This window comes from Acinonyx jubatus, chromosome E3 (assembly GCF_027475565.1).
Source record: "Acinonyx jubatus isolate Ajub_Pintada_27869175 chromosome E3, VMU_Ajub_asm_v1.0, whole genome shotgun sequence".
Lineage (NCBI taxonomy): Eukaryota > Metazoa > Chordata > Mammalia > Carnivora > Felidae > Acinonyx > Acinonyx jubatus.
Genome location: NC_069398.1, coordinates 7,980,109 through 7,992,374, shown reverse-complemented (window position 1 = coordinate 7,992,374; position 12,266 = coordinate 7,980,109). Strand labels below are relative to the sequence as shown.

The 12,266-nt window shown below is 53.1% G+C and overlaps 1 protein-coding gene across 4 annotated transcripts in view; it reads left to right on the top strand.

Moving 5' to 3' along the window:
- The window catches only part of PDXDC1 (pyridoxal dependent decarboxylase domain containing 1), a 51,112-nt gene extending 38,955 nt beyond the window's left edge, over window positions 1-12,157 (top strand). For all 4 annotated transcript variants that reach the window (XM_027043195.2, XM_027043197.2, XM_027043194.2 and 1 more), the window contains exons 14-23: window positions 1,018-1,081; window positions 3,200-3,288; window positions 4,225-4,330; window positions 6,092-6,263; window positions 7,136-7,254; window positions 7,554-7,675; window positions 8,626-8,718; window positions 8,813-8,909; window positions 9,853-9,957; window positions 10,432-12,157. In XM_027043195.2, coding sequence (XP_026898996.1) covers window positions 1,018-1,081; window positions 3,200-3,288; window positions 4,225-4,330; window positions 6,092-6,263; window positions 7,136-7,254; window positions 7,554-7,675; window positions 8,626-8,718; window positions 8,813-8,909; window positions 9,853-9,957; window positions 10,432-10,691 — 1,227 coding nt within the window. In that variant the 3' untranslated portion in view covers window positions 10,692-12,157. The remainder of the gene's footprint in view (window positions 1-1,017; window positions 1,082-3,199; window positions 3,289-4,224; window positions 4,331-6,091; window positions 6,264-7,135; window positions 7,255-7,553; window positions 7,676-8,625; window positions 8,719-8,812; window positions 8,910-9,852; window positions 9,958-10,431) is intronic.
- The last annotated feature ends 109 nt before the right edge of the window (window positions 12,158-12,266 follow it).

Below are 12,266 nucleotides of genomic sequence, written 5' to 3'. Positions count from 1 at the left end.
CACACACAGAGCCTTGGAAAATAGGCTTTATAACTAGAACTGTTGAGTGCTTAGACATCTGTCCCTGTGTGCCATATTCTGTCAAGAACATTGCTGTTCCCTTTGTATCCTGACCCCGTAGTGGAGCTGATGAGCCGCTCCACTGTTCGATGGTGTCCGTGAACTTAGCGCTGGCTTGGCTTCATGCAGTGAACATTTTCGTCTGTGATGAAATCTGCTAATGAAGTTAATGAAGGATGCCTGTCCTGAACATAAGTACCACTTCAATGATTTAGGAAATACTTAGACTCAGCTCTAGACTGTTTATCTTCATTACCAGCAGGATTTACATCCTGTTCTGAGAGTTTTACAAAGTGAGAAGAAAGGAGTTTTCCTCTTTTTGTTTGTGACTATATAAAAAGTTTCAGGGGTACCTGGGTGGCTCCGTCGGTTAAGCGTCTGACTTCGGTTCAGGTCATGATCTCACGGTTTGTGGGTTTGAGCCCCGCGTGGGGCTCTGTGCTGACAGCTCGGAGCCTGGAGCCTGCTTCGGATTCTGTGTCTCCCTCTGTCTCTGCCCCTCCCCTGCTCACACTCTGTCTCTGTCTCAAAAATAAATAAGCATTTAAAAAAATTTTTTTTTCTTAAAGTTTCAGTCCTGCTTAAGTTAGCATAATTTCTAGGTTGTTGAAAGCTTCCACTCTCCCAGCACTGATTCTGGTTCTTCTTTTTCCTCTTCTTTGATCTTTAATGGCAGGCCTCTGTTTATTATTATTACAGTTTGCTCCTGCCTTAATTTCAGTATACCTCTGTCAGATGTCATAATCCAGGAATGTGTTCTCAGAACCGGCTTATAATTATTTCTAGGAATTTTACTAAACCCTTGATTTCTATTTCTGTAGCAACTGAAATTAACCTTTGAATTTTACGTGTTTACAAAGAACCTATGCTATCTGTAGCCTGCTTTTCAAACTCACTGTTTCATTTTGCAGGTGTTGGATGTAATGTTAATTGGTAACATCAGATTGTATTTTTCAGGTGGAAGATGAGCTCAGCTCTCCAGTAGTGGTGTTCAGATTTTTCCAGGAATTACCAGGCTCAGGTAGGTGACTTTAAAAAGCATAATTTTTGTATTTGTGTCTAAGGGCTTTGGATTTTAAACCATTTCAAGTTACATAGATGGTCCAAAATATTTTGACTGCTAAAATCTGCAGTCATCATTTTTTCAGAAAATGTTAATGATTGTCACAAGAATTCTGGTCCTAAGTGCCTTAATAGCATTTTAGTGATAGTTTCCTGTGATCAAACCAGTGGTTTCCAAATGCCAGTCCCTAGACCTAGTGCTAGAATGAGTGAAGAGAGACTAGGATGCGTGCACGGGTACACACACACACAAATAACCTCATGTTTTCACGCTCATTTGCCATCGTGTTTTTAATGTATGTTTACACTGTATTTTAAATTATTTAAAACGTAAACTATGTTAAGCATAAAAAAGAAAGAAAAGAAAATAGAGATTTGGGGGTTCTACTTCCTAGATACTTTGATTCATGAGGTTGGATCCAGGAATCTCTATTTTTACAGGGTGCCCCAGCGCCACCAGCCTAGTCCAGGGCACCGTTACTTCTCACCCGGACAGCCGCGGTCCCCGCTCGACTGATCTGTCACTTCTGTGTACTGCACATACCCCATTCCAGCCCATTCTCTGCATGCGGTCAGACTGGGCAGTACATGTGGGAATCCATTCGCGCCCTTCCGCTGCCCAGACCCTCAGTTTCTTACTATTTCTAGTGAATAAGGTCCAGACTCAGTACCAGGCCTTGTAAGGCCTATGGAGTCCAGCCCTTGCCGTCTTCTCTGACTTCCTTTTAGGCCACCTCTCCTCTCGATCATTGTGACTTAGACTGGTCTTCTCTGAGTTTCTAGAATATTGTGCCCTTTCCTAGAGCAAGACCTTTGCACTTGCTGTTCCCTTTACCTCGAGCACATTTCCCTTCACTCTTCTTCTGGCTGGCTCCCTATCACCATTCAGGTCTCCGTTAGGTGCACCTCCTTAGAGAGGCCTTCCCTGTCCATGCTAAGGCGACTCCATCATGCTGTATCGGAGTCCCCGCCTTCTTTCATGGCACCAACAACAATATATGGTGATTTCAGTTCTTTCTTTATGGTATTTCTTCAGTAGAATGTAAACAGCTAGATGACACTTCCTTATATCTGGCGTGCCCAGCACACCGCCTGGCAGGAGTAGGCGCCCTGGCCATTTGAAAAGAGGAGAAGTCTGTTGTGAGGCCCGCTTGGGGTGCTCTCAGGTGCTCCGACTTCCCTCGCATAGGGGTTGATAGACTAGCTGGTAACTTACAGTGTTACATTTTGATTTCCTCTGGAAGTTCCTTTAAAGAAAAACTTCACAAATGAGACTAAGAATTCTATTTGTGAGACAGTATTCAGGTGTTATATTTTCCCCGAGAAAAAAACTGTGGAAGCTTAAATCCCCTCCTGTGGGCGTCTGGGTGGCTCAGTCGGTTAAGCATCCGACTTCAGCTCGGGTCATGATCTCCCGGTTCATGAGTTCGAGCCCCACATCCGGCTCTGTACCGACAGCACGGAGCCTGGAGCCTGCTTCATATTCGGTGTCTCCCTCTCTCTCTGCCCCTCCCCTACTCACACTCTGTCTCTCTAAAAATAAAGCTAAAAAAACCCTTCTGTAAGATAAAAACATGCAAAAATTTTTACTTGTGGTAAAATGTGTACAGTTAAGTAATGCTGCACAGATTCACGTGGTTGTTCAGCAGCCCTCCGGAACTTGTACGTCTTGCAAAACTGAAACTCCACACCCCTTAGACACTCCCCTCCAGCCCCTGGCAGCCACCATCTACTTTGTGTCTCTGAGTCTGGCTACCTCAGGGTCCCCATAGAAGTGGAATCATACAGTGTGAGTCTTTGTGTAACTGGCTTATTTCACGTGATGTAACGCCCTCACGTTTCATCTGTATTGAGCACGGGACAATTTCCTTCCTTTTTAAGGATGGACAACACTACACCTGTATGTACGTACTCATTTTTTTCTATCCATTCCCTGTGACGTCAGCACTTGATTTCTGTAGTATTTGAGGCTTTTCTCCTGGGTTAGTGTTGGGAGCTCAGTGAAAGGGGCTTTGAGGAGCGTGTGTGGAGCTGTGTTTCCGGAAGGTGAACCCTCTTTTCTGTGTTTTGGTGTCAGATCCAGTGCCGACAGCTGTCCCGGTGCCTAACATGGCACCTTCAACGGTCGGCCGGGAGAGACATTCCTGTGATGCCCTGAACCGCTGGGTAAGAACGGGGGCCACGTGCTCTCGTCTGCATCCCAGATGGAGTGATGCGTGGACGTGTCTGGGAAGTCAGGCCCGTAGGAAGGATGCTTCTGCAAAGGCACTGGGCTTCCTTCCAGGGCTTCTGATCACATCACTGCTCGGCATGCCACGCGAATTCCGGCAGGGCCTTGCAGAATCATTCCCTCGGTGACCATTTCCTTGCTGCTACGTAGTGAGGCCGCAGACTACCCGCACGACGGGGACCGCGGCTGTGGTGGGCGCCTGGAGCGATGTCAGGAGGCCCGAGAGCCAGAGCCCCCTGACCACCGGGCACCTGACAGTGTGGACCGAACGCACTGTGCTGTGGCTGCCTTGGGACACTGAAATTGTGCCTCCGGGGTTTTTGTGTCAGGGCGTCCACCACAGCTGTGTCGGTCCTAGCATAACGGGCTCCTGCCCCGCCTCGGGCTTCATGAGGAAGTTAGGATACGTTTGTGCCGTGATATCGAAACAGCCGGAATAAACTGTTTAGCTGGACATATACGGCAGAAAGGAAATGGTCATCGCAGATTATAGGAAAAAATGCAGGTTACCACACAGCATGTCGAACAAAACGTTTCGCGGCGACGCAAAATATAGAGACAGAACGGGATGGGTATATTACGTGTCAACAGTGGGTATTCTCACTGGTGCGTTGTGGGTCATTTTTATCTTATTCTTTGGGTTTACCCATATTTCCTAGATTTGCCTACAATGAACTTATATTTTTTAGTAATTAAAAACATAAAACTTAGTGTCTTTAAAAAAAAAGTTGCCATAAGCAAGAGAATGAGAAGATTCAGGGAACCTCGCCCCCGGGAGTCTCTTGGGTCTGGGGCTGAGCGCATGAGGGCCTGTGGGGGGAGCCGGGAGTCCCTCCGTGCGGGCCCTCGTCACTCTGCCCGTGTCCCCGCAGCTGGGAGAGCAGCTGAAGCAGCTGGTGCCTGCAAGCGGCCTCACCGTCATGGACCTGGAAGTGGAGGGTGTGTGCATTCGGTTCAGCCCCTTGACGACAGCAGCAGGTAACCAGCCATTCTCCACGGTTGTCCTCCCTTGTTCCGGGAGCGACACTGACGTGTCCGTTCAGGTCCATGCTGTGGCCTGGTTTCCTTTCCCTTGTGATACTCTTTTTCTTTGAAGAGGCTTTTTCTTTGCCTTTGGGCTAAATTTGGGTAGACGAGCTTTCCAGCAGAACTTCCCAGAAGTAGACTTCTAAAGTCACTGGAGTTCCTATGTTTTGGCGTCCTGTGGCCCTTCGTCTTCCCTTCCGTGGTTCTCCGGCCACACCTCACGTGAGACTCACCCATGGAGCTTTGCCAGCTGCCGGCGGCCGGGCCCCACCCCGGGGATTCTGGTCCATGGGGCATGGAGCCCACGCGTCTCTATTTTTTAAAGCTCCCCTGGTGATTAGGGCGGACCAGAGAAGGTTGAGGGCCTCCACGTTTAGGTGTTTGGGAAAGCGGTAGAGCGGCAGGTGCGTGGGCTTGTGCGACAGAAAGTCTTGGGCGCATATACTTCTGTCGCCGCTTCACGCGTGTGGGATCTTGAGCGAGCTTCTCCTCCAGGACTGTTCCCGCGGCCTCACTGTAGCCGTGTGAAGATTGAAACCAGATCACATGTGTGAAATGTCTTAGGGGGACTCGTGTTTGCCATAGTGGAGTAGGTCTTAAAAATCAGATTAAAAATCTGATTGTCTTTTTTTCCAAGATGAAGATTTTCAACAAATGTTTGCTGTTTTTTCATGGAATGTTTTCAACATTTTTGGTCTTTACCCAAAGACCTCAGTATAGGGAAATGTGGGTCACTGTCCTGCCAAGAAAAGCCCATCATGAAGATGGCCGGTGGCATCCAGATCTCAAAGCTGGGGAGTAGCTGGGTGACGTGGGGCTATAGTTAGGCCTGGTGGGAGAGTAGGACGGAGAGGTCGGGGAGTAGGAGGGGCTCTGGGGTGTGTAGCCCCCGGGGGAGCGAGGCTCGTAGGCAGGAGATGTGGGTGAGTGGCCTGGAGATGTGGCACCACCTGACAAAGGGGACGTAGGGGCTCGAGGGGCCCTGGGAGCCCGGTGAGGGGGACCACGCCGGGGAGTAGCCCGGGTTGAAGCCGCTGGCATCCGAAGCAGCACCAGGGGAGAAGCCAGCCGCCCCTGGGGTCATCCCACTTCCGACACTGGGAGACCAGGTGCCGTAGGCCAGAGTGGCACCCTGGTTCCAGGGAGCCATGGCCGGAGAAATCCCTCCCATGGGACCGGGCGCTGAGCCGAAGAACATGCCAGTGGGTCCGGCGGCCCCCAGGCCGGGCATCACGTACTGAGGCTTAATGTAGTCACTTGCCACATTTGAGTCGCAAGCAAGGGGCAGCGAGGTGGGCTCCCTGCAGCCCCAGGGGCTCTCGGGCTGTCCTTGGTGCTGTTGTCATCACCCCGCCCTCCTGCTGCCCCGCACACACGCCTGCCAGAATCCCTCTCTCTCCGGGATGCTACCGTGCGTGCCTCTTCGTAGCCTGCGCGAGGAGCCTTGTGCGTAGACTCTGGCGGAGTCCTGGGCCGAGACTGAGAGTTTGCGTCACACGGAGGGGCTGGTCTTCGGTGCGAGACAGAACGGCGTCTGCGCCCGGATGCCACCTGCCTCAGTCGTTAACACCGATGTTCCCTATGGGCTTAGCGGCTTTTAGGTTACACCTTTGCTCCAGCTCACGGGAGGCCCCGCGGCCCAGCTGACCTTTCTGACGGCAGAAGTGGGAACCCTTCCTCCCGCTCTTCGCTAACGCCCGGGGTCGTTCTCAGTTTTAGGAACTCGGGGAGAGGACGTGGATCAGCTGGTAGCCTGCATCCAGAGCAAGCTGCCGGTCCTGACCTGCACGCTGCAGCTGCGGGAGGAGTTCAAACAGGAGGTGACAGGGACTGCGGGCCTCTTATACGTCGATGACCCCAACTGGCCCGGCATAGGGGTTGTCAGGTACGGGTTCGGCCTCCTGGCGGGGGTTGACTCTTCTTAGCCGTGTCAAGACTGTTGGCGGGTCATTTTGTGGACCGGCTTGGAAATCGGAGGCGAATATGTGAGGTCACGGTGTCGGTGTCCCCTGGAAATGCAGCGAGATGTTTTGGACACGTAGAAAAGCCCAGCGCGGTGGCGGTGTGGCCACCCTCGCGCTCATGAAATAGTTGTCGCTGTATTTTCTGTGCCGGCTTGCAGGTTACTGGGGAGACCATACAAGTGCACAGCTGACGGACGGTTACTACTGTGGGGTACGGAGCAGCACGGCTCCCTAAGACCGAGAACCAGCTCGCCGGTGGGGCACGCTGCTCGGTCCCCTGGAGTGCTGCGTGTACCCTTAGCCCTGTGCCTGCTTTCCTCTCCTTCCAGGAGGGAAGGCCCCTAATTGCTTGGCTTTTTTTTTTTTTTTTTTTTTTTTAAGAGAGCTAGCAAGCTAGCACAAGTAGGGGAGAAGGGCAGAGAGAGAGAAAGAGAGAATGTATCTTAAGCAGGCTCCACGCTCAGTGCAGAGCCCGACGTAGGGCTCAGTCCCCTGACCCTGGCATCGTGACCGGAGCCAAAATCAAAAGAGTCAGGTGCTCAACCGACAGCCACCCAGGGGCCGTAAGACTCCGTGATTCGATTACAAACGATGAGGCTTCCAGATCTGGCCTGAGCTTCGTGGACCGGACACTTGTACCTTCCTTGCCTTGAGACGCTCCGAGTGGCTCCTGTGCCCATTTGTCTCACTCACCTTGGAAAACTTCAGTAGCTTATACTCTACCTGCAATCCTGTGTCTGAAGAGGCATTTGATCTTTTAGACTGAAATACTGTTATTTGATATTGTTTGTAGGTATGAACATGCTAATGATGATAAGAGCAGTTTGAAATTAGATCCGGAAGGGGAAAAAATCCATGCTGGACTCCTGAAAAAGTTAAATGAACTGGAATCCGACCTTACATTTAAAATGGGTAACTACTACTTTTATAAGTCCACTATGAACTTCCAAAGGCTGTCTCCTAACTGGCTTAAAGGCCGTTGGGCTCTGTTTCCTCGGAAGAAATGATAGTTGAGTTCTTTCTAGAGTGAGCTAGCTCCCTTCCCCTTCTGCAGCCTCTTGGGGCACCCACGTCCTCATTAGTATCCTTGTCCTCACCCCGTAAGGGAGGTGCCTTTGTGCGCGGTCATGCCATTGTACAGGAGAGTGGCCCCAGGTAGCCTTCTGACCGAGGACTTGGGAGCCAAGGCAGGTGGTGGTCTCTTCCCACAGGCCCGGAGTACAAAAGCATGAAGAGCTGTATTTACGTTGGGATGGCAAGCGACGACGTGGACATTTCTGAACTGGTGGAGACCATTGCGGTCACAGCCCGAGAAATCGAGGAAAACTCAAGGGTCTGTAAGACTAATCTGTGCCTCGTTCCTCTCCTGGGTCTTCACTGGGCAGCCAGCTGGGGTCACGAAGGAGGAAGCTACCCTCAGAAATACGTGTCCGTTCCCAAAAAGTGCAGAAATGGTTCCAATGAGCCAAGCATTGTACCAGGAATCCAGAACCCCCCGAGCATTTGATGCAGTCCCTGCCCTCAGTGGGCTCGTGGCTCGGGGGAAGAGGTCCATGTAGCCAAGTAGGGTGGCGAATGCCGTGGAGAAGTTAGGCGTAGCTGAGCATTTGGGGAAGACGCAGTGGCATCTGCCTGACGAGGTGAGGGAAGACTGCAGTCGCAGCTGGACCCGGGGCTGCGTGAGGCATGTGTTTCGGATGACAGGACTTCCCGCCAGGGATAGACCTGCTTCTGCTGGCCAGCAGGCATGGAGGCCTAGCTGGTGGACGTTCTGCAGACCGGACATGTGAGTCACTAGGAATCACTCAGGAGCAGAGGAGGGACGACAGCAGGATGGGTCTGAGGAGACAGGCATGCGTGGTGGCCCGTGGCTGCTAGGGAGGGGGGGAGCGGGAAGTCTGCCATGAGGCCGAGGAGCCGGCTTTATCGTTGGGTGGGCTTCCTGAAGTTTCTCCCAACCCGCTGTGTCACTTCTGATCCCATTTCCATGACTGTGACGCGTGTGTCTCTTTTCTGTGGATGTGACATTGAGATCATCGGGCAGGTGGTTTCTCTCCTCCTTTTCCTGGCAGATGGGGCCAGTCACCAAGGTGTCTCCTCCTTAGCGGGGCATTTTGTCCTCTTGTGTTCGCTCGCCGGTTTTACTTCGTACCCTGGCATCCAGAAGTGTAGAATTCCGTTGACTAACAGTTCTGAAAACCGTCCCCGGTGCTGTGTTAATAGTTCTTCTAGGTCCCGGGCAGGAAGCTTAGACAAGTAATCCCTTTCTCGGTCCTACCACAGCTTCTGGAAAACATGACGGAGGTGGTTCGGAAAGGGATTCAGGAAGCTCAGGTTCAGCTGCAGAAGGCGAACGAGGAGCGGCTGCTGGAAGAGGTGAGGCTGGGCAGCAGACTCGCAGGGGGCGTCGGGCGCGTCAGGCCGGGAGCGGGCCGGCGGGCCGCTCACGAGCGGTGGTTCTGCTCTGCAGGGGGTGCTGCGGCAGATCCCTGTCGTGGGATCCGTACTCAATTGGTTTTCTCCGGTACAAGCTTCACAGAAGGGGAGAACCTTCAACTTAACGGCAGGTAGGACCGCCGCCGCCCCGGGTCCGTTGACCTTGTGAGTCCTTCCCGGGATCCCCCGCTCAAGCCAGGAAGCCTGGTGCGCGCGCGCGGCTCCTGCTCCTCCGGGGCCGCGTCTGTCTCGGGAGGCCTGGTGGGTCTGCCCTCTTCCACCGCAGCAGCCGCGGCAGCACAGAAGCAGGTCCCCCCCCACCTCCCGCCCTGCCCCCCATCCGCGGCAGACCCCTCTTCCTGCGGGCCGGTCTGAACGTGGCCACTCAGCTGTCGGGACTCTCCAGTGCCCCTGGCGTCGTGTTCAGTGTTGGGTGTCAGTACTCCCTGCCGTCCCCGTGAGTGCTTTGCCCCAGGAAGGGGCTGCTGTGGAAACGGGAGGTGACGAGATTGTAGTCCAGTCTGTAGCCCTGGACCAGCTCATTTTGAACCAGGCACCCCGCAAGGAGGACTGGTTGCTGGGGTTTGGGGACGGTGACGTGCGCCTCCAGGTCCCCTTCTTCCCTGTGTTGGGGGGACAGTTCCCTGCACGTGCCCCCTCCCCCCCCCCCCCCAGGAAACCGTGAGCACACATGAGTGTGACAGGGGATCCGTGTCGCTCCAAGCGCCCGCCGTCAGCCAAGGGCCGTCTGGTCCCTGCTGCTACAGTACCGTTCCCACCGGGGCGTGGTCCCCAGGCACGCGTGGGCCACGCCGGAGCTGAGTGTGCCCAGGACACCTGGGGACGTGAGGGTGAAACGGGCCGGCAGGGCTGGGCCTCGCGAGCGCGGCCGCTAGGTCGGCTTTCTCCGCTTCGCGGCGCGCTTCCGACGGCCAGGGGCTCTGCCCTGCCCGCCTGCGAGGCCCAACGGCCAGAGCGACTTTCTTGGGGAACGAGGCTGCGGGGGTTCGGCTCTCAGGGCGGCCGGAGCCGGGGGCCTCTGCACTGCACACCGCTCTCTCCCCTTCCTCGCAGGCTCCCTGGAGTCCACGGAACACACGTACGTCTACAAGGCGCAAGGCGCGGGGGTCACGCCACCGCAGACGCCCTCGGGCACTCGCGCCAAGCAGAGACTTCCAGGTACAGCGCGTCTTCTGAGTTGATTAAGGCTGAAGAGAACCGTTGGTTCTCTTGCGAACACAGACCCTTGCATCTTGGGAGGCTTGTCCTGTTGGGTGTTACCTGTGTTCCTGCGTTTTCTTGGTGCTTTGACCCCATGTGCTGTTCCTCCTCACTGAGGACCAGCCGTCCCTGTAACCATTGCAGTAGCCTGGGGCTTCAGCCTGGGAGAACTTTCTCCGTGGCAGCCCAAGGGGGAAGTTCGGGTCTTGAGAACTGGCATCGTGTTTAACCTGGTGTTTACTCGCCTGAACTTCTCCTGACCATGACCTTGGGAGCCGTGTCGGTGTCCTGTCGGTTCTCATTTCTCACCTCATCACTTTGGAGCCTCAGAGCTGGGGGGCGCGGGGGTGTCTCCGGAAGCAGTTGCGATTAAATAAAGCAACCACTTGTTGGACGGAGGGCTTTCAGCACTGTCCGTGCATCTTTCTCTAGGCCAGAAGCCTTTTAAGAGGTCTCTGAGAGGTTCCGATGCTCTGAGCGAGACCAGCTCAGTCAGTCACGTTGAAGACTTAGAAAAGCTGGAGCATCTGTCCGGGGCGCCGGAGCCAGATGGCCTGGAGCCTAGCGGCCCCGAGCCACACCCCGGGGCTCCCCCTCCGCAGGAGGCTGAGCGGACGGGGGCCTTCCAGAATGGGGCCCAGCGCCCGGAAGATGACCATCCACAGGTAGAAGAACCGGAGAGCTTAAGATAAAATCCAGTGTTTGCTTTGAGACTGTACCGGGTGTTGTTTCAGGGAAGATGAAGCTGTACTGAAAACGTGAGCCGTGCCACAGCTAACGCAAGAGAAATGACTGTTGTTTGTCCTTCGCTGGGATTTTTGCACAAATTTGTGCCTGAAAGCCAGGCTTTTTAGACGGGCAGTTGATTGGTCTCATTGGATGGGTCTGTAGCATGACAGCTGGGGTTCCTGCCCACGTCCTTGTAGGTGGTACCATTTCTCCCCCACGTTCCCATAAACACTCGTTGTTCACAAAGAACACTTAGAATTCCAAGTGCCCGCCACTTGAAATGCTTGCGCTTATTTTTCTAAAACCTAAGCGTAAGCCGTGACGAGGTTACATACAACTTTTCGTTAAGTCAGCTCTAGAACCTTCCGGGTCCTCTGTTGTGCTGCTGCACCAGAGAGGCAGCGCAGTCTCCGCCATCTGTTTGGGTCAGCGTTCAGTGTGGGCAGGCCGCGGGGTACGGCGGGCTCGGCGCGATGCCGACCTGAGCCCGAGCTGCTCCCGCCGCCCCTGCCGCTGCTTCCGAGGTGTAGACAGGAGCGTGCACTCTGGCTGGGGCAGGGCCGTGGGCAAGCCACTTCCCTCTGCCCTGAGTCCATTCCTCCCTTTATATACTATTTGTAGACAAATTAAAGGATTATCTATTAAGAGTAACTGTAAAACTCTTGGCCATATATATGTATATTTTTAAATACTGGTAAAGCTTTTAAATTGGCACACAGATACACACTGTGCTCGTTTCTATGTTTAATATCTGAAAAGCCGACAGACGCGAGTCTTGACCTGATACTAACTCTGCTGTGGAGCACCCAGTTATGTTTCAACCCTAAAATAAGTATACCTTTGACCTGTTTTACATGGCAGTGTGTGTGGCTTCTCCCCACGAGCAGCTCACCCCTTTGGGCCCAACTCAGAGACGACCTGGGCCCTCGGTCTGGTGAAGCCAGACCACTGCTGAGATACTGGAAGCGAGTGCTTAATTACTGCCTCTTTCTACTTTTCCAGAAGTCCTGCACCTCTTCGTTTTCATAGGTAAAGGTCCCTGAGCCTTTAGTCCAGCAAAGTCAAGCTTTGGGACGCCTCAAGACGGTGGGGGTTCACACTGGGCTGGGGACTGTTGTGTTGGAAGCCTTAGGTACACCACATTAAGCCTATAATTAGACACCGATTTGATGTGATTTCTGACTTTTGGCACTTGTCAAAATGCAACTTTTTTTTCGGTGCAGATGATTAAAAGTCTTCCCTGTTTATTTGGTGCAATGAAGTATAGCAGATAAAATGGGGAAAGGGGACATTATCACCTTTAACAAGATTAATTTTTCAATGTTTTTATATATATTTGGAATTGCTAAATTGGTTTTGCTGAAACAGAATTTCACCCTTAAGATACTATTTGAATGTTGGTTTCAATAAAGGTTCTTGAAATTGTTAACCTGTGGGTTCAGTTCCTGAATGGTCATCAGGCAGAGCGATTCCCCCGAGGATGGATAGCAACTTCAGAGAAATAAAGGCCTCGGAAAGTCTGACCTGCAGACATCACG